The 21,758-nt window shown below is 43.3% G+C and overlaps 1 protein-coding gene across 3 annotated transcripts in view; it reads right to left on the bottom strand.

Moving 5' to 3' along the window:
- The window catches only part of LOC138491968 (dihydropyrimidinase-related protein 2), a 581,041-nt gene that overhangs the window by 280,413 nt on the left and 278,870 nt on the right, over positions 1 to 21,758 (bottom strand). The window contains exon 1 of one of the 3 annotated variants that reach the window (XM_069618858.1): positions 21,057 to 21,584. The exons of the other annotated variants lie outside the window; for them this stretch is intronic. Coding sequence (XP_069474959.1) covers positions 21,057 to 21,095 — 39 coding nt within the window. The 5' untranslated portion in view covers positions 21,096 to 21,584. Of the gene's footprint in view, positions 1 to 21,056; positions 21,585 to 21,758 lie in introns of those variants that run through there. 3 annotated transcript variants of the gene reach the window in all.

Here is a 21,758-nt window from a genome sequence, read left to right as displayed (position 1 = left end):
CAAAGCAGGGCAGTATGACAAAGCAGGGCAGTATGCAGGCAACCAAAGATGACACACTGGCCTAGTGGAAAAGAACACTCCCGGGTAGAGTACATAGAGCGTGATTAAGAAAACTTTGCTGAGAAGTGTTTCTCGCACCTAGAAACACTTGTGTACAGGCGTGTTATAAATAACTTATCACATCCTATTAATTGGCTTGTGGTAGCCGAGCAAGGCACTGGAGTGAAAATAAATCACTTGCATCTGTAGAAAGAAGTGGAAGACGAGTGCAGGATAGAATTTACCAATGCAGTGCCGATTGGGGGAGGGGCGGTTTGGGGGGGAAAATGGGAGAAGCTGAGCCTGTAGATACCTTCTCAAACCCCAGACAAGAGAAACAATTAGACGACATTAAGCAACCAACGACATACAGTGGGTGCCATATAAATCAACAATAAATAAAGCAAGCAGAAGGAACCATAAAGACACTGGTTGGGGACTCGGAACAAAGTTGTAGCTCAAGCATTAAAGTTTCCCAACTGATCCAGCAGTATGAACACAAAGCACTCTGCCGACTACAACTGCAGCATTATTATTATTAGGGTAGGGATGGGCGATAAGGACCAAAAGTCATATCTCAATATTTTTGAGGCTGAATGGCAATATATATCTCAATAATCTTTATGTGGGTTAAATGCTGTAAGTCACCAACTACATGCAAGATGTGGAAGGATGCAGAAGTAGATGAGGGACACAAAAAGGTGGCATGCTTGTTGGCATAAACTTTTATTGAACCAAAAAAGAAGGCAAAGTACCTCATCTGTCCCTATGATATGATATGATATGATATGGCATTTGTAACGCACCTATAAACAACTGTTACAAGGCGCAACAAGGCGGGGGGGGAACAAGGGGAGACAGACAACGATCCTACTAGGCCAGGTGTCATTCAGATTGCGCAAGTGCAAGGGTAGAGGGGAAGGGAAAAGTGCAGGGGGGAAAGGTAGAGGGAAAACTGAAGTACAGGGTTATAGCATACAGGATAAATAACAAGGGCCAGCTGGTGGCAAGTGCGAGGTAAGTGCAGACAAGTGCTGGGAAGGGGGGCTGTAGGGATACAGACAGTCCCGCAGTGCAGGGGTTGCCACGGAGGCAGTGCAGGGGAGAGTGGCTGGGCCAAGAACCGAGAACTGTGAGTGGCCCAGTTGCAGATTCAGTGCAGTTTCAGTAATTTTAGCAGGGGAGAGGGGGAGAGAAAGCGGAGGCAAAGAGGAAGGATTTGAGGTGCTTCCGGAACCAGAGATGGTTCTCCTCAAGTTTCAGGGAGGCAGGAAGGCTGTTCCAGAGGGAGGCCCATGCAGCGGAGAGAGATCTGCCCCCAACTCGTTGTTTGGAGAAGCAGCTGACCCTGAGGGAGTTGGAGGCGGATGAGCGAAGAGCACGAGAAGGAAGATATTTAGGAAGAGAGAGTTGAAGGTATTTTGGCCCAAGGCCCCAGACGGCCTTGTGGACAATGCAAAGGGTTTTGAACTTGATCCTCGCAGTCACTGGGAGCCAGTGTAGGGATTTCAGTCCTGGAGAGATACGGTCCCTGGGCTTGAGGCAAGTGTATAACTAAGAGGGGTTTCCCTGCCTCAAACAAAACCAAGGATAACACCAGAATGTCTGTCAAAAGTAAATAGTCCACCGTCCTATTTCCCAAACCTATTTCCAAGCCTTGCACTTCAACAGAAACCTATAACTAGAACATATCCTGGGTATAACAGGAGCACTCCCTCCTTCGGGATGTTTCAGGAAGTTCATAAATGGAGGGGGTTGAGGGGTGGGAGGGAAATCCTTCTTCCACTACCAGTCATTAGGCTTTAATGTGTTGTTCCCCATGATCTGCAAGGTCTTTCTCTATCCCTGATCTCAGCAAAATTCCAAAACAATTTTGGGTAGGCGTCTCCCTTCCTCGGGCCCTCGTTACAAATAGTCTAATTCATCAAAGTTCTGTCGTCTACAAAAGGATACATCTCCCTTGTGCTAAAGAATCTCTTCCCCCTGGACTTCTCGTGTCCTGGACTTCTTGTATCGTTTTGTGGGTCCAACACCCCTTGCTCAGCTCTGTAAGACTTATTTCTTATGGCTGGTTCACTGCTCAGAGAGGCACAGCTCCACCTCACTGAGGCCCAACAAGGCTGAAACATGTCTGGGGTTAGTACTCTTGTTCAGAAGAGAATTGCCATAACATTTCAGTGCTGGAGAGCCCATGTGGGTGGGACAAAGACTGATATGCATATGGATATTTCCCTTCTGTGAAAGGTACAGTGAGCGAAAGTGTGGCTGCAGACTCTCGAATGGGTACCTTCCCAAAGAACAGGTAATTTAGCGGTGTTAGTTCTCGCAGAGGGGCGCCTATGACTATTTTTTTAATGTTTCGCTATCCTGCCAGGCATCATCTCATAAGTATACCTCTATTGGTTTCTCAATGTCGGGTCCCCAACCCTTTTTACAGCTTTGTAATGTTTAACTAGGCCTGATTCACTATCATGCCAGGCTTCTCTTTCAATCTCTTTGGGGTGCTCCTTCACCCCCTATCTTTTCAACTGGCCTCTCTTTGATCCCACTAGGACAAGGAAGACGGCTCGCACTTCCTCCCAACCAAAGCCTCTGGGGGTCTCTGTGCCTTCCCGGTACCCCACTGCATACCTTTGTACTTGGTACTTAGTCCACAAGGGCTCCAGTCCTCGGAAACGCCAGTAAGCTTCTGCAGCTTCCCCTGGGCTCTTGCAGTCTTCCTTCGATGGTTCCACCATGCTGGTTTCTCAACACGCGTCGGGTCTCACCTGGACTACTCGGATGGCTTGGGTTCTGCCACCGGATGCCGGCTTCCCAAACAACCAGGTAGGTCATGGCCGTTTTCCACCCTCTTGCTTCAAGCATTCAGGTCCGCAGCGTGACCTCTCAGCGTTGCTCCGCTCCCCAGTGTCAAGCTGCTCCGGGCAGGACTGAATCCTTCATCTTATCAGACTGTCTTTCTAGCTTCCAGTAGCTAGTATGTTTGTATCAGTTCTAGAGCTCTTCATTGTAGTGCTCTTCCATGTGGCAATACTTTTGGAGTCATCCATATTCACCCTTCCCTCATTCCTCCTCGTCAAAGTATGATCTGCCTGATATACGTAATTGCTATGCATAAGGAAATTAGTAGAAAAGGAGACAAAGAGGATGGGGTGCCTGAGCCCCATTTGTACAGTTGGGTGAAATATGTCTGGCAGCATGATGGTGTGGATAATGTTCTCACTTCTCCAATAGAGGAGGGGGGGGCATCCATGGGATCCTCCCACCCACTGAGTACCAACCCCAGGGGTACTATCGGGTAGCAACCTCACCTCCCTGGGAGAAGTGATAACATAGCGGGATTCGTCACAGATGTCAAACACCTTTATTTAGAAGACATTGATAAAAATAAAGAGCAAATACAGGGTTCCTGTTTGACAAACACAGCTGTGTTAATACCAAAATGTAAATAAGTTTTTATTATATGTAATAATATATCTCACTGTTAACGATAATGGTATCATATATCGATTTTGAAAATATATCGATATATCGCCAAAACGCGATACATTGCCCAGCCCTATATTAGGGTATTTACTGAGCGTGAACCTAGATTCGGGAAGCAACAGAGAACTTTACAAATGTGGGGGCAAGGGAGGGGGGGGAACAGTGTGAGGGAAGTAGAGAAAAAAGGAGCAGGGAGCTAACAGGGGAAGGTGGTCAAATGGCAGCATGGGGGTGGGGGCAGTGTGGAGCACATCACCTATTCTCGGGTAGGGTGGGGAGTAGAGGGTGTATGAACCTAGGTGTTAAGGAGGAGACATTCCTTGAAGAGAAAGTTCTTGAGCTCTTTCCTGAACTGTAGAAGTGATGGGGCAAGTTTGATGTTGACGGGGAGGAGGCTCCAGAGTCTTGGAACGTAGGCAGAGAAGGCCTGGTTTCAGCTTCTTTCCTTCCTGGACTGTCGTAATTCAAGTCTGCACATTTCCTTACTTCTGTTGGATCGTGGGTCTCTGGAGATGCTGGGTTTCACAGTGAGGTAGCTTGGGGACTTCAGGATGACAGCCTTGTAGATGATGCAACAGGATTTGAAGATGGGATAGCAAGTCCAGCCCCCAGAAGTGAAGGGAAACTACTTGCCGACTAAAACAATGCATGCCAGATGTAGGCACCTCCTACTGCTCAAGCAAGCTATTGGAAAATTAAAATACTGCACTCTGGACCAGGAATCCCTTATTCCTTAAGCTTTTGTGCAAGAAGCATTTGAATAAAACGTTGCATTTTGGCGATACAAGTGCTCTACCCCTGAAGCACATGCAAGAGTCACATTCAAATATCATATTGCATGCTGGGTATCATGCTGGTTATAGAAATCCCCAGATGGCTTGGTCATGGGAGACAGAGCCACGTTGAAAGCGCAGTAACAAGAATGACCTTTATCGGAAAGATGACTAGACCTTTTAGCCAAGTCCCACCACCGCATTTTCAAAATAAAGGTTTTTAAACTTGCATTTTATGTCATCAAGTCCGTTAGTGGGGTCACCAATCACAGATGGACCACATGTCGAACGTATCAATTCGCCAAAATTAGCAGCTGGTACCAAGATGCACTGAAACAATAAAGCATTAAGCCAAGGATCAATGTCCGAATCCACGGGACAGGCGCTCTGAAGTCAGAGTCCAAAGGGAGGTTTGAACAAAAAGGCATGAGGTTACTCAGGGCACATTGTGTTGTACAATACTCCAACATCTCCTTCCTCACTGAACACTATCACTAAAGCACAAATCCCCATTCTTATTCCCAACATCCCCATCCCAAACACTCTTCTGCAGGTAAGCAGCACACCAGCTACTTCCACTCCCTCAAAACAGGCAAATACTCCCAACAAAAACAATAGGACCCAGACGTAGGAATCGGGCCCGATCCCACCTCCTACACAGCTCTACTGTCAGGTTTGGAAGGGATACCAGCAGAGCAATGCCACGGAAAAGAGCGTTACCATTATGACTGCCTGACTCGACAAGTAATTTTAAAGTTAAAAAAAAAAAAAAAAAAACTATTGCATTCGAGAATAGATAGGGAGACATGGTAAGAGGAGGGACATACAGCTTGTAGGTGTTGCTTAATCATTTGCCCAGCCACTGACGGCACATGCCCATGCTAATCCCTATGGCCATTCCCACCCAGATCCTGCCCATACCCAATCAAAACACCTTCTCATGCCCACTCTTTCAACTCGCTTTAATCAAGCCTTACCATTAAACTTTGCACTTGAAGTGCCCGCCAGTGTTTTCTCAAAGTAGTTTTCTGAAAGTAGTAAACCCGCTAATGGTGTAAGGTCTTTACCAGGTGAGGCCTTCAGCCCCACTCTGTGTCCTCCACTGAAGTCCGGTTAAAAACAAGCATTGGCAAAGCCAAATGATTTGGCTTGTGTATAGGTATTAGGCATTTGTCAGGCACCGCTAGTAGATGCCCAGGTACCCGCACTATTTTGCACCTGCTACAATCAATGGTCAGTTAAATAGCAGTATGCAAAGTGCCTCCCTCCCCCAGCCCCCATGTCCACACAAAAGCCCCAATTGTTGGCGTTGCCAATGCTCGTTATAAATTACTAGGTGCAGAGTAGCATGGATTACAAACAGCTCTCATTCACCTAAACACCCTACTTTTCGGTACTTGTGCCTCTTGGCTAGAGTGCATCTAAAGTACAGAATAATAATTTAGAGTGGTGGACTTTATACTGTATGTTAATACTATGTGTGGATCAGTCTTTGGTTAAAATGCAAAGATTGTTTACTGAAAAACCGGGAGGAAGCTTTCAGCATGCAGTGTTGTTTAGTCTGCAAAGAGACCAAAATTCGGAGGAAACAAAAGGGATGACACCAATTGTTACATTGCCAGTAAGTATTTGCACACCGTTCCAACCAAGAAAAGCTGGGTGTGTCAAGCTGTAGCAAAACAGAGGATTGGACAACTTCTCCGCTTCTTGCACCGTTTCAGAAACATGGACACGGCAGGCGTCTACACAAGATACTCCCGAACCCAAATGTAGTTTATGGATTGCTATAGATAGAAGACCCTAAATATGCTAACCGGTCATATGGCCTCAGCAGTTTTCTCAGCATTACAAAGAACAAAAAAAATCAAGAGTTCTAAAATTAAAATCTGAGGGACACGAGTAGCACCATGGTCACTTAGGTTTCCTGGTTTGGACTAGCTTGCAAATAGATACCTGCCACCTCCATCGTTTGCTGGGCATATACATAAACTCACACACAGTCTCCAACACCCACTGAAAATAACTGCATAACTCACCACGGCACACCAATGGTTGTAACACTGCTTGCTTCCTCTCCCACTCTTAACAAATGTGAGAGCTACAACCAGCCTGTGCAGAAATGGGATGTTAAGCTACAAGCATTTCACAGCCATCATTTTGATAAAAAACGAATCATTTGAGGTTAGAAAGAGCCAAAACCTACAAACACATTCTCACTAAATCTATTCAGAATGGTCTCGGTTTCAAAACACAAATCCCCATTAGTACCCGGGGCTAGAGGGCGCAGCCAATCAGGTTTCGCGGATCACAGGTTGAAATCTCCAATCTCTGCCAGCTTTCCATGGAACCTGCAGGCTTCCACCCGCTGCGGGCTGCCATTTTCTTCCCACCCTTTCCTCATTTCTTTTTTTACTTTTTCCCACCCTCTCCTCAGACCCACTTACCTGACTGTGGAGGCAGAGCCTGCTGCTGCATCAGCTTCCCTCCTTCTCGGTTTGCGGCCGGCAGGAAAATGGAAGAGGGGCCCATTTGGAGCCCTGCCTTCCAAAACCGCAGCGCCCAATCCGAACAGTATTTTCATTCAATGAACGTGGTACACGCTGCATCATGTTCATTGGACTAAAGAGTCATAACACCCCAGGTTACTGTTTTGGTAACTCGGGGTGTTAATAGCATTAGCACCCCGTTCCAAGTGCTGGACAGGGGTGTTACGGCCAAGTGCCTCTCCTCCCCCCCCCCCCCCATTTCCAGCCCTTGGAACAGGGGTGCCAACACTATAATATAGGTCATACGGTCTATACAACCTGCATAAACCTGACATTAAAATTTCTGAAGCGGCAGCCAAGACATAACGCAATATTGCCTGGTTGCCATTTTGTGGACTGAAAAACTAGGAGAATAGATTTCTGCCCAGCTCACTGGAACCGTTTCACCACATTTTAGGTGAGAGGGGCCAGGAGAGCAGGCATAGCCTTACATGGGTTTTAAAGTAGTAGGGGCCATGGGAGAAATAGGAGGGGCGTAGAAAGTGAGATTAAATGCTCACTGTGGGGCGTTTTACCAGATCAATTTTTCATTTGATCTTATTTATCAGTTGTGCCTAAGGTCCCTTAACTGACAAAATTAGGAGTACTTTGAAATTTTAAAAAAAAACCCTGCTTTCTTAAATCACAAATGGGCTCAGTTGTTCCCTTCGCCCTTTCACCAAGCCTACTGTCAGCAGCAAACCTTGTCTCAACAGTGAATTTAATTTAAGGATACAGGAGATGTAAATCGTCTTTAACCTTTTAGGTTTCTAAATGAAAGCGCATTAATATTTATCAAGCAATACACAAGGGTTTCTACTCCAATTAAGCACAAAGCTCAATCCAAGACAGGAAGGTAAAAGCATTGCATGCTTGAGGAGGTGAAATTGAGTGGTCAGGACAAAAATGCAAGTTAGCACTAACCCTCTGACTACATATCCATCTTCGTGCTGCGCAGCCCTGCAGTGTGCGTTGCAGAATTGGCCCTGCTGCAAATCACGAAAGGACGTTTCAAAAGCAATCTCAGCATTGCTGGCTATTTATGACCATGTCATGTCAGCCAATGGCAATTCTCCATTTGTGCAGAATCCTAAAATAGTTAATTGCGATAGAAATGGCACCTTAAATTTGCCTCTCTATTGGACATTTCAATTGCCTTAGCTCCCAAGACAGAGCATGCTTTTAGATAGATCTTTTTTTTGTTTGTTTTTTTAAACCCTAGTCGAGTTTTAATATTGTGCAAGGTATTTTTCCAGTTTACATTTCATCTGGTACTTGCGATGAGACTGAATATGCCAGTATCTTTACCCCGCCCTACATATAGAGTAACTCAATTCAGAACTCTGCAGATCCCCGAAGCAGCTTTAGAACCTTCTCAATATTGCACTCTCTCTAGAGTGGTGCAAGACATTAAGCAAGTTTTCCTGCAGTAATTCAATAATATTAGACTCTGTCAGCATACGCAACCATTGCAACTCTACTGACAAGAAAACAAAAACGCAAGCCCAACGACTGGTGAACACTGCTTCACATACATCAATGACAGTACGGCAAAACAAAATAACTAAATCTCTCGCAAAACCATGGAAATGTGTTTAAATCAAAGAATCTGAGAATGCATGCAGCTAAACTACTAAAAGGTCTGCAGAAAAAAAAAAGTGATCAAACTGCACTGGACAAGATCAATTTGCTACACCCCAAAACTTTTCTTCTCTGTACCTCCAAATAATTCTGTCATGCATTTTCTCGGAATCAGAAGGAACCCATAAAAAAATAAAAAAAGAAACGAAAAAAAATACAATATCATACATTTCCATATTACCAAGCAACAGTCCAGAATAAAGGACTGCCGGCCGGCCAGGGACCCCCATAAAGAGTAGTAAACATCTAGTTGCGGATACCCAAATGTCAACTATTAAAATGTCAAGGCTGCTTTCATGTGTGAAAATTCCAACTGAAGAGCACCAAGTGTTAAAAGGGTTAAATTAACCTTTTAGGTAGAGAACCCCTATTTAAAGGCAATATCTCAGCAGCCTAATAATTACTGTAGCCAAAACAGCTGTGTCCTTGCTAAGCATTTGACTGGGGAAGGGATGCTGAGGAAAAAATTAAAACAAAAAACACACACACACACACACACACACGCCACACCCCACTTTTAAATATGTTCACTAAAAAAAAAAAAAAAAAAATGTAACAATGTCTTCCACTGCATATACTTTCTCTACAAGGAGATTTACAATATATTATTTGTATGGGAAATGGTCTTATTGCATTACTGACTAAAACATGTTCACAATAAGACGAAAAAAAATAATTTCTAAATCGAAAAAACACCACCAACTGCCTTTGACTGGAGGGTACTCAAAACATGTCACTGTATCCATTCCGAGACATTGCGGGTCTGTACAAGACCCACCACACAAAAAGTTCTGATAATGTTTCTTAATGTGCTTCGAAGGCTCTCTATATCAGATACAACAACCAAAGAAGAAGGGACCCCAGTGAAATTCCGAAAACAATTGTTTTACTTAGAACTACAATAACAGATATGCAATGACATACTAAAAACAAAAAAAAATAAAGTATTAATTTATTGAAAAATATCCAAAGCAAAAATGCTATTTGAAAAAGTTACACACATGAATACAGCAAATCAAACATATAAATAAGGCTACCAAGCGCCAGGCCAGGCCAGGCAAGGAAACTCCTTGCTAGAAGACACAGCCTCTACCACCATTCATTCGTCAACACTCATACCAAACACCTACTCACAATGATAAAAATGACCGACTGAAACTAAAATGAAAAGACGTTAACTGAATTTGTGAGCGATACAGTGCAACAAGCTCCCTAAGCTGGTACATAAATCCAGTTAACGCTGTCTTAATAAACACTCTGTGCCATTACTCGATGAGACATGACGACAAAGTGAGTTAACACCTATGTATCTGCATATCACTTGTTTGTAAGATTCATGCAATTATGCAACCACAATTTTAGATTTGTAATCAACTCATGCTGGCCAGCAGTGTGATAAGATAGCAACGTCGCACATGGCATAGGAAAAAAGGGTGGCTGATGGTCATAATCCGATTCTTTTATCGATAGATTCTTTGAGACATAACGTGCACTGTCACTGAAACTGTAAAACATTCATCAGTAATCAAGAACACACTTGGTTTGAATTTTCTTTTAACCAAACTGGTATGCCCAAGAATACACTCTCCACACCCCCTCGCCTCTGGGGATAGCACTCCACGCATGCAGAATAAGTCAGTGCACAACCCACCAGGTGCGGTGCACAACATTGAAGAACAACTGATCACAGAAGTCTGTGCATTTAACGTGCCCCCAGTGGAAAAAGAATCGATAGCCAGAGAACAACCATGGAGACCCAGTGCTGTGCAAACCATCAAACCTGTGGCCTGCCACATATCAGATGACCTCTTGACTGTGCCAGCCAAGGGAATGCCTCACCTATGGTCCTGGCATGTCTGTCTTAATGTAATGCCAATCCTGGGACACCTAGGATGCATTATCGGACAGGCTCCCACAGCAAATATGGGGAATTCCTCGATCGAATCATAAAAAGATACAGAAAAATAAAACTGCGTTTAAAATGCACTACTGCACAATTATTGGTGCGGATAATTGTATTTCTGGGAAAAATAAAATCTTTGTTTCACAGTAGTTCTCATTTTAGAGCTTGGCATTCACATGTTTAAAATCCAAAATCATTTAACAGCTTGCTTTGGCATGCACCATCAGCCGATCCATCATGTTGTGGTCACATGAGCTCGCCTAGTGAAGGACAAGCTCTACAAGGGATTGCTGAGAACATCACACAGTTCTACGAAACGAGAAAAATCAGATAAATGCTTCCAAATAAAGTGGTGACAATGATTACATAATACGGGGAAACACACTTGCTCCTGGAAAAAGTTATGTAGAAGACCTAAAACTATATATTCGTGCACCAAGACAAGTTACACGAGATTTTTTTAAAGCGTTATCCTGAATCACTAAACAATTTTTACCTTTGATGAACATACAACTTGGCACACATTGCACTTGCAATAGGGGCTTATGGTCAGTCATCTGGAATGGGACTCGGGTTTTGTGGGTGTGTCAATGTAAGGTTTATTTCTGCTATGCTGCCATAGCAGCTCCGGAGGGAAACAATTTGGCAGCTTCATTTTCATAGGTTTTAAGGTAGAGTAGACACAACAAAAAAGGAGGATGAACTGGAAGTTGGCAAAAGCTTTACATGCACTAGGACAGGGACTCACCAGGATCTTGCAGGTTTGGGGAGTTTGTCAATGAATACAATACAACTACAGTCTTTCCAGTGCCTTGGCTAAGCCCCTTTTGGACATTTTGAAATCCATAAATGCCAAACTGCAAAAATAGAAGACTGCAGAGCATTTTCAATAGAACTTTCGGTTGTGGAGTCTCTGAAGTATTTTTAAACTTGCTGGTCGAATTATTTTCCTTCATATCCTGAAGTCCCTCCTGTCACTCCTTGTCAGAAGAGCAGGATGTTTATAAATCCAATTACAACTGTATAGGGAAAATTAGGTCTGTATTTTTAAACAGCAACCGACTTTGATTTGCTCGCTATGGAAATCGCTATTCACAAAATGTTAAGTATGGAAACAAAAATGGTAAACTAAAAAGGCTCCTAGCAATTCCTCAATCTGTCCAGTTTTACTAGTAGATTAGTTAAATGGTAGACATCATAATTCCATGTGTCATAATAGTACAAGACATATACTAACAATGGTATAAACCAAAATGTGTCACAGGAACAATAATGAAAGCAAAAATACAATGTGAATATAGTACAAACATGTAAAGGAAAAATTATAAGCATAGAATATTGCAAAAATAGGAGGATCCGATTACATTTGTTGGAAGCAACAGGTCATTCTATTTGCTGAAAAAAACAGCTTAATGAACAGTATGAACACTCAATACTGTGTAGGAATGTCGACATGTTTGTTTCGGCCACAAGACGAAGTTGGAAGATGCTGTTAGCGGGCGGCCTTCATCAGGACGGGTTAAAACTGAAAGAGGTTCAATAAATGAGAATTCCTGTGTGTGTCTGCAAATCAAAAATAGTTGCGAGTGCCATAGAGGAGTCCGTATTCAAATATGTTGAATAACATGATTATCTATGAAGCTAGTTGCGAGTGCCATAGAGGAGTCCGTATTCAAATATGTTGAATAACATGATTATCTATGAAGCTTTTACTGCTTTTGATATTTCTAAATAAAAACCAAGTTAGGGCTTACCGTGCACGTATATCTAGGCATGGCTGTCTGGGTCTGCTACTGCTGGTTTGTGGGAAACCAGCAGTAGCGGACATGGGGTTTGGTTGCAAAACACTGCAAAAAGCTGTTAATTTATTTAAGCATTTAAAAATCAGCAGTCTCAGATTTGTAGGACTGTAGTTAGAAACCATGGCAAATGCAGATACTATCCAAAGGTAGAAAAAAGTTGCCATGCGTTCCATCCGTGACTCGGGCTGCCTCAGGCTGTTATACATTGTTTGTTTACATTTGCTAGATTAAATAAAGTTGTGGACATTTTGACATCCTGTTCATTAGGATGCCATGTGATACTGATGTAAGAGAGGGGTATCCATGGTCTTAGCGCACAGCCATCTTGTACTAGTGTCTTTACCTTAGGGCTATATATAAAACCAAATGATAAAATATCAAAACATCCAATGAATGTTGGAAATCTAGTTCAAGCAATCGTGAAAAACCAATAATGAGCACAAAGTCAATATCCAACTGAAATACATTTCAATTATGCAAATAGCGGGCAAGTGCCTCAATTAACAATTATAGGGTGTGCAATGAATTACTGGATAAACGTCAAAGCTGTTCCATAACTCTATGCCTCAAAAAAGCTACATTGAGTAAGTATGCGGACTAAAGGCATGTCGGGATGGCAAACACAAATCAAGACATCAAAGAGCTTGTGCATAATTATGAAGCAAGTGTGTAAATGACAAAAATGTCATTTCCAGTTAGCCTCTAAAGTGCAAAAGTGAATTATCATGGTAGGGGACGCATCTCAAGATGTCCCATGTATGATATGCAGAAATATCAACAGGGAATGTCACTTAAAATATGAATATAATAAGCTCATAATGACTAGAAAATATTAACAACGACATTCACCAGTAGCGATGTTAAAGTTCGATAAGACTCATCCAGTATAGTACTGTTGATGAATGACACTAAAACCAATACTGTAAAATACATACAAAATTACATTACCAGTGGAATAGTAAAAAATATGTAAGCTAAAATAGCAATAATCAGTATCGAGTCAGTATTACATCAAAAGTGCAAGCGCACGATAATCTGTTTAGAGCTGGCTAAGTGGATGGGTCTTGCTGAAAAGCCAGATGACACCAAATATAGATCGTTCCTGTAATGCAATATATAGGATGCCTATTGCATAACCCAGCACGAGCAGCAATATTAGGTATACACAACCAATACACAACCGGGTAGACAAAAACAGCTTTGGCTCATCTTTAATTTCAAGTTGATGGCTATGGGGTGTGCTTGGAGCTATAGATCAGACCTATGCACTCAGTGGCTTACTGGAAAGGTTTAGGCAGATCACCTCTAAAACCATTCGCAATAGTCCGTTTATTAATGATGCAGACCATTGAGCAAAATATAACTCGCATTATTTTCAACTAGCTAAGCTTATTTGTACGATTTCAATTTCGTTTTTGGCTAAGATATTTTAAGCGTCTGATTTGTACATAATTACTTTAGTGTTTGGGAGGTTTCTACATCAGGGAGAATGAACATGGGCTGGCAAGAGTGGCTGAAATGAAAATGTGGAATGCTGTGCAGTGTTATCAAAGAATGCTCTGAGGTTTGGAGAGATATGATGCAGTTGGAATGGGACCACTGTAAGTACACTCTTCTATAGTACACTATAGCTCTGTGTGTTTGTCCTCTCCGGAGGGGTGTTGCAAACTCTATGCTCGTTGGCATTCACTTAATGCAGTGTGTTCATTTCAGTATGCAGAATGTCAAGCAGCATGGAATCTCTAGCTGCTGACTAACCAAGAGAAGAAAACTAGAAGGTGGGTTTATTTCATACGTTCCATCTGGACAGCTCCCTGTGTCCCTTCTTCACTATGGGGGCTCTTTATTACCCATGACCCGTTATCCGACCAGTGTTGCACACCCATCCCGCTGCCCCGGTCCACCCCTGCGTCGTCTCCCGATGACAGCAGACACCTGCTGGGGTTAGTGCAGAGGCTGCACCAAGAACAGTGTCCCGACCCCAGCTGATCAAACGCAGGGAGCCTGCCTTAGGTTTTGTGGTTAAGCTGTGCAGGTTGGTCATGTAAAGTAACGTGATCTAGTGTAGCGGTCTTCTGCCATTTTGGCAACATCGCTTCACGTGGCAGTGGAAGAAAAAAAAAGGGAGTGGATTGTTGGTGGAATAGAGGGAAAGACGGATGCAAAACATGTGGCATTGATGCAGAAGGTCCCACGAGTATTTGTGTGGTTCTAGGTGAGAATTAGCAGAAAGATCTTGGCTGTGTTTTGTATCCAGAAGGGAGAACCCAGGATCAATCAGCGAAGGTCAGTGCTGCAAGGACCTAGTTAGCTGCTGCTGTAAGGGAATGCTAGCACTACAGATGTGAACCATTGTGTTGCTCTGTTAATGAAGCATGCTTGTAGGAGGCTCTCTCCCGTTTGCAATGGTTGATTGTGAAAGGAGTGTAATGTGAAGAGAGATAAAGATGTGAATCAGAAAGATGGGGAGAGAGAATGGTTAAAAAGGAGGGAACCTTTGGGTTGGAGAATGTTGGTCAGGTGTATATGGCTGTGGCCTCCATCGAATGTTTTTGGTTAAAGGGCACGGGAGCCGATATGAGTGAATCTGCTCTCCTGTATTCCTTTGCTGACGTTGTGTCATGGCCCATTTCATGTTCACAAATGTATCAGTCTAATTCCAATTAAAAAGTCGAGCGAGAATGACCCAAAAGTGGCAGATAATAGTCTGCCACATTGTGTACATGCCCGTTGCATGTCTGCAAGTGTCAGTCCGATTCCATTTAAAAGGTTACAGAGACTGACCGGAAAGGGTCAGATATCCCCATTACCTCGGATGAGAAGTTGTGTGTAGGTTTGTGGCATGTTCATGTAACTCAGAAAAGGTTCCAAGTGGCTGAGAGTGGGTGTCTGTTGGTGGAGGCTTTAGCTGGAGTCCGTTGAACACCAGGTTTTCAATGGTTTTCTGGAGGTCAGGGGTTTTTCCTCTATAGGAATTGTTTGCTCAGGATCTTCCTTCTCCCCCGCAACCAAAGTTTCCAATTGAGGTTTGGCACTATTACTAAGGCTGTATCGCTAGATTGAAGAGTTGAATTGTTTTTAACGGAAGAATTTCCTTCTGGTGGATTCTGGGTCAGTACTGTGGAAGGAGTTGTTAGATATATGTGGACGTGCACTACCCAATTCAAACAGTATAAATGTACTTAGCCAAACAACCACCCTTGGTGGGGGAAAAAATAAAAATGGAATAAATAAATCGAACCCTTGGCCACATTAATGTTCTGAAACTAAATCATCAATAGGATTATGCATTATTTTATAATAAGTTATTTAGCAGCAGAAAACATGGCACTTATACATTCCCAATAGTCATAACAATTAAAATAATACAGTGTACCACATATTCTTACACACAGTGTGCACTGTATAAAAAAGGAAGAGATCCTCTCATGTTGCACCATATGACATACATACAAAAGAGAAAAACAACAATTTAGCCGATACAAAATTGTCAAAACAAAGTGCAAAGTGCTTATGGGATCTATACAATGGTATATGTGACACTAATACACAAAAAAGCTAAATACATAATAACATACATTACATAAAATGCACATATCTTTGTTAGCGAGTTGGAGACTACTAATGGATAACATGCACACTCACTGGTGTGCAAAGAGGATGCCTCAATGCCACTGCTAGATAATGTACACGCCCACCTGTGTGAGGAACATTTTCTGTTCCATGTGAAATGACCTCATTCAAATGCTCTCAAGACCAAAATACCGATTTAGATTCACCGAATTTCTTCTGATCGTCAAATCAGAATGGAGCTCATCCATCATTGTTAGGCAGTCTTGGCACACCATTTACTCTGAGCAACAAATTAACTCAAAGAAAGTAAGAAAGTACACTTGGGGCAGTGCACCTTTCATTAGGTGACACACCAGAGGCATCACACTATGTATACTGGGAAACACCTGGGCTACAAGTGAGAGGGTGTGGGGGGTCTTGTTGTGGGTGGATGAAAGGTATTTGTCATGATTGCTTTAGAAAGACCAAATTACTGCTTTTTATAAAGCTATCATGAATCAGCAGGAAACTAAAAATCGCTTTTTCACTTAGTACCACATTTTCCTCACATCAGTGGGTGAGGAAAATGTAGTGAGTTTGTTTAATGTGTTATATACAGGCGGAATTGTGCTCTTTTGATCACAAAAGACCGTACAATAGATAAGAAATCAGATTTGAAAGGAAGCAGTGAGCTTCATACAATGAGGCGAGTTTGAGGGACATTCTGAACAGGTTGTGGAGGGAGTAAAAGGAACAGTCACCAGGGACAATACATAAGTAGACATACATATATTAAGGACAATGAACGTTGGACATATTTATGTGTAGGTAGGCAGCATGGCCAGCTGTGCTTGGGATGTGACCATGATGGGTGAAGTGCTAGAGTGGAGGCAGAGGACGTGACAGACAGAAGCAGGTTAGAGACGATGGAAAAATGTTAGCTAGCAGGCCGATGAGAGGTAGGTTAAGAATACGTTTACATGGAGAATATGTGTTCTACATGAGATTTTTAGAGTACACTGGTGTGTTATAGAAGGCCAGGTAAGGCGTGACACTGCAGTCCTCACAGATTCTCAAAAATCCACTAAACCTGCATGGTGAGCTACTTACTTTCCAAACTTGGCTTAAGAGAAATGCACTTGCCCCACCCATGGTGACAAAATATTTATCAGTGCTTCCTGTGAAACGGTGCATACGACCATTAGCACACTTCAAATTTCATGCAATTCTGCCACCGAAAGACCAGCTATGCACAGTGAAACTTTGATTTGCCACTTACTACAATCATATATTGTTTGCAGTAAATGTCAAATATAAGTTTCAAACTTTGTCATACTCCCCAGCAACGTGGAGCACCATGAAATGGTCCTTGACCTTCATAGAATCTCCTCACCAATGCTAGTGGGCTAGTAAACTTTGGAAGCCGAGGGCGGGCACACTGGATTGTTTAAAGTTGAAAGAAACAGCTCTTTGCGATGGCTTAATCATGAAAATCAAAGGTCCAGTTTGTTGCCATTGTTTTAGACAGAGGGCAAATTCCCATTTTCTCAGGCCAAGAAATTGGTATGGACATGGCAGAGTGGTGCTGCAAACATAGGCGCAGTTTGGTTGGATTAAGAGTCAGCCAGTAGTCATCGGGGGACCAATGCGTGCCAAGACATGTGGGAAGATTTTATATAGAGTGGTTTGAAAGCTTGTAGATGTTTTGGGAATTATTTGAATAGCTGAAACTTTTGAGGCCTAAGTTACTAAGGAGGGGTCATGTAGATATTGAAAAGGTAAGGTGGAAAGAATGGATCCTGGAGGTAAATCACACCTGAAGCTGGTGGGATCCGACCTGAAGTGCATCATGTGTACAAAGGCCTGAAGAAATTAAGGATGTAGATGAATGTGTGGCATGGGAGTGCAGATTGACTCACTACCTGAACCACTGTAAAGAAACATTGACAAGTCGAAGACGGATTGTGAACTCTACAATATTCCAAGTTCATTGATTTTTATGACATGACATATGTCCTCTCCTAAAAATCTAGTCTAACGGGAACAATTTTACAGTTTCAAACACTGATATGTTACCAGGGAAAATAAAACAAGAAGCAAAGACAGTCAGAAATGAAGCCGTCTACATTAAGCCTAATGAAGTGCCATTCTACATGGTACTAGAAGGCCTCAATTCTTAAGATTAATTCATTGGCCATGATTAAAAATTCACCAGCCCCGAAAAAACATTTAATATCACTTTCTAAATGACTGACAAGTGTTTCTGTAGAGTGTAGCAAATTCAAAGCCATCCACCGGCAAGTAGCACGATCCAAAGTTGTAAAAGGATGGAAGAGACCTTGAGAAGAGGTCATTAACAGTCACTGGTGTTTCAGAGATCATGCAAGAAAACCAACAGAGTGATAGAGGAGCAAACAACATGAGACATTTGGCTGCTCCTCTATCAGTTAGGCCCTTTCCCCCTGCCATCAACACCCACATCCCAAGAGCTAAAAACGGGGCCCTGCTTTGGAATGGTTGAACACCTTAATCAATTGTTAATGTATTGTTCCTTGCAAAATATTGCATCGCTACATGAAGAGCTTGGCAAGGTATAAGCCAAAATGCATCTGTACCAAGGCATAAAAGAACGACACCTCTTACCTGCCCATTGTTAAAATAGAAAAAGACATACTGCGTTTGGAAAATAGAGCAAACAATGGCCAACCACAATCATCCAATGCATGTATTACCACACACAAGTTCCACATTGAAGGCGCATCTTTCTGACAGTTAAAGTGGCACCCATACCGTCTTACATGAGATTCACAAAAATGGGTCAGAGAGTCAACACTTCCATGCATGTTAGTAAACAAAAACACTGTAAAAAATAAAGCAATTAAAAAGAAGTAGGCCTAAGACAACATTGCCCAGGCAACTGAACCCATCTAGAATTTCAAATAAAGGTGAAGATGCAACATTATTTATCCAACAGGCAGTGGGGTCTGCAGCCTGCGGCACTCCAGATGTTTTCTACCATGACTCCCATGAACCGTTGCAATTAACTGCTAGCTAGGGCCGTGTGCCAAAGGGGGCATCTCTAGTGCAAAACATCTGGAGACCCCAAGGTTGAAGACACCTGCAAGAGAGGATGCCTTTGCTATAGACAGGAGAGAAAAAACATCAGGGCAAAGCTTAGAGCCAGAGTGATGACATGTAACATCTGGCAATGGCAAAATTAAATGTTCGATACTCAAAAAACACGACCACCAATTGCTTGTTTCACATCCTTCCACACCCAAGTGCCTGATGCCACAGATTTATTAGGCGTGCCCATGTCTTCAATGACTGAAAGGCGCGATATCTGCAAGACGACAACCCAAAGAACCAAGCCTTCCAGCCAACGAATGACAAGATGAAGCAGCTACAACATAGCAACCTTTCTGTTTGATGAAAAGTGGAGAAGTGATACATTTAGAACTACGACCCATTCATTCCGACAAATAATTGGAAGTGAAGAATTGTCTATATGTGGACGACTCTTTGGCACCAACAGACATAACTAATTCTACATAACCACCTCTAATTATTTAAAAGTCAAATACAGTCAGTTGTATGCGCTTTAAAACAGTTAATTCTACATCACAATAGATAAGTCACGCCCAGAGCACTGCTCTTGTGCCTGCCCGCACGCCAACATTTCCCCGTGCCAACCGGTTCTGTGGTTTAATTGGGTACGGGGGAGGGGTTAAGGGCAGAGCCACTTGCACTAGGGGCTGTTGTACTGCACTAGAGGATGGAAACGTGCAGCAACCCATCTGCTGCGCTTTCAGGGATGGTCGCTGCGGCTCTGCTGCCCAGCATCACAGCAGTCTCTTTGTATCAGGGTATGAAAGCCTCTTTGGGAAAGCAGCAGACTTGTAAGCAAGGCTCCAAAGCAGCGTAGAATGCTCGCAAGCGGGCAACCTTCTGCAGCCCTTTCTTGCATCTCTAGGGGGTGGCTGGAGAACACTTAGCGATACACTTCCTTAAGCTGTACCTCTGGCGTGACGACAAATGTATCTCATAGCCAGGCATTACAGCGACAACCCTCTCAATGTTCCCGATTGTGGTGTAGTATTATACTATGTGTTTTGGTTTTAAAACATGAAGAGCAACACTACACCACCGGACTGTTAACGTTATAACAGCTGCATGCCATTCTGTTAAATCAAGCAATCGATGCCCCCCCCCCCCCACTTGAAAAAAGCCTTTCATCACAAGTAGCATGCATTTTACAGAATTGAACAGCTGCTGAATATCTTCACGCGCCCCTCCCCTCTACACATAAGTTTGCCTGAAATTGCTAAAATGTGTAGTATGGCAACCACACAATCCACCAGTGCCACACGTGTGAGCTTTTTTTTTTTTTTTACAGGAACGGGCCGAGCGGTTCTTACACTAGCAATTAATGCACCCGTCTCTTCTAAGAAGATATGCAGGAATGAACTGAATTGTGATTTTAAAACAACACAGTTGAGCATCTATTGCCCTCGATCTCCCTCTCTACAATGGGCACAGTGATGTGAAGTGCTTGGATTTTACTGTAGGCATATATCCCTGATCATCTCCCCGCCCGTAACATGTACTTGCACAAGCCCCTTGCACAGGGTCTTTACGTGAACAGCATACATTGTCAGTTTAAAAATAGCCGACAATGTTACGCCCCTAGCTCGAGTACCGCCTATTAGGTCCTCTCAATAAGTCCTATAAATGAATTTCGTAGATTTTTATGGATTGAAACGCCCCCACCACCTCTTTTTTCCAACTGACACATCCTTCCTCTCTTACATTGCATTCACAAGAACAGCAAGTGTTTTGATCAAATATAGCAAACAGCTGATCATCTGCCACACCACCATTCCCTTACCCCCCACCTCCTCCCCACACCACCACCACACCTCACACACCGAATCTGATTTTAAAAATACGTTCCATACGGGGATAGACAAGCATCGAAAGGAAAAAATGCATTGTGTCCATTTTTACTGTACGCCCCACCCCCGCTCAGGGAAAGTGCACATTAAAAAAAATGACAGGTTAGGGTCACCCCACACCCGCGCCCTTTGTATGCTCTGATGAGAACTGTGCCAATTTTGCACCTGGATGCAGATTCCACGAATAGTGTTTCACGTGATCTCGCTGTGGTAATTCACAGGCTGAGATTGTGCACTGCTCCATCCATCTTGCATCATCTCCCCCTCTAGTCCTGCATCTTCCTTGGCAAGGCTGGTTCATCACAGGCAGCAACAAAGACTCTTCCCTTTTGCAAAAGAATACCCCACCCTGAATGCAGCCCGCCCCCCCCCCAACTCACCGTGATGCGAGGGATGTTTTTCTTTCCTTGGTAAGACATCTTTGGGGAGGGGGGGGGGTGCACAGGGAGTCTGCAATTCAGTGGGCTCCCCCAAGGGTCAGATGCACAAGTGGGGTTGCTCTTTATTTAAATAAAGGTTGTCTGCAGCGTTGCTTCCTGTGACAGGCTGAAAAACTTCCTCTGGCGGAAATTCCAAAACGGTGGCAAATGAAAAAAAAAGAAAATGAGGACCCGTTTCTTTCCTCTGCTGCCAGCCCAGCCTGATGGACTGAAGCAATAAAAGACTGTGCAGCAAAGAAGCACTGCGCACGCGCGACCCAGCCACCACTCCCTTCTCTCAATTCTCTCTCTTTCTCCCCCTCCCTTCGTTTCTGCCATTTTTCGTGGAGCAGGGTACGCGCCTGTGTGAAACGAGGGCGCGCGCGTACGTCTGTCACGCCAGTTGTCGTGATTGGATGGCCATGCCTCGTATGTAAATAAGAGGTGCTCCCTGCCCGTTTGAATGGAAGAGACGAAGGCGGGAAAGAGAAACGGCGGCTGCGTAATCCTCGCTTTCACAAAATCTCACTGTGACGTGCCAGCTGGCTGTCAGAGAGGAAAGACATGTTATAAAATATACATTTTCTTATCAAAGGGAAAAGAGAAACGTAAGCTTCTCTGTCACATAGCACTTACTGAGTATTACCTGGAGTGTATGTGACA

This window comes from Ambystoma mexicanum, chromosome 10 (assembly GCF_040938575.1).
Source record: "Ambystoma mexicanum isolate Mex_15411 chromosome 10, UKY_AmexF1_1, whole genome shotgun sequence".
Taxonomy (NCBI): Eukaryota; Metazoa; Chordata; class Amphibia; order Caudata; family Ambystomatidae; genus Ambystoma; species Ambystoma mexicanum.
The sequence above is the reverse complement of the archived record's forward strand: the minus strand, read 5'-3'. Positions and strand labels throughout refer to the sequence as shown.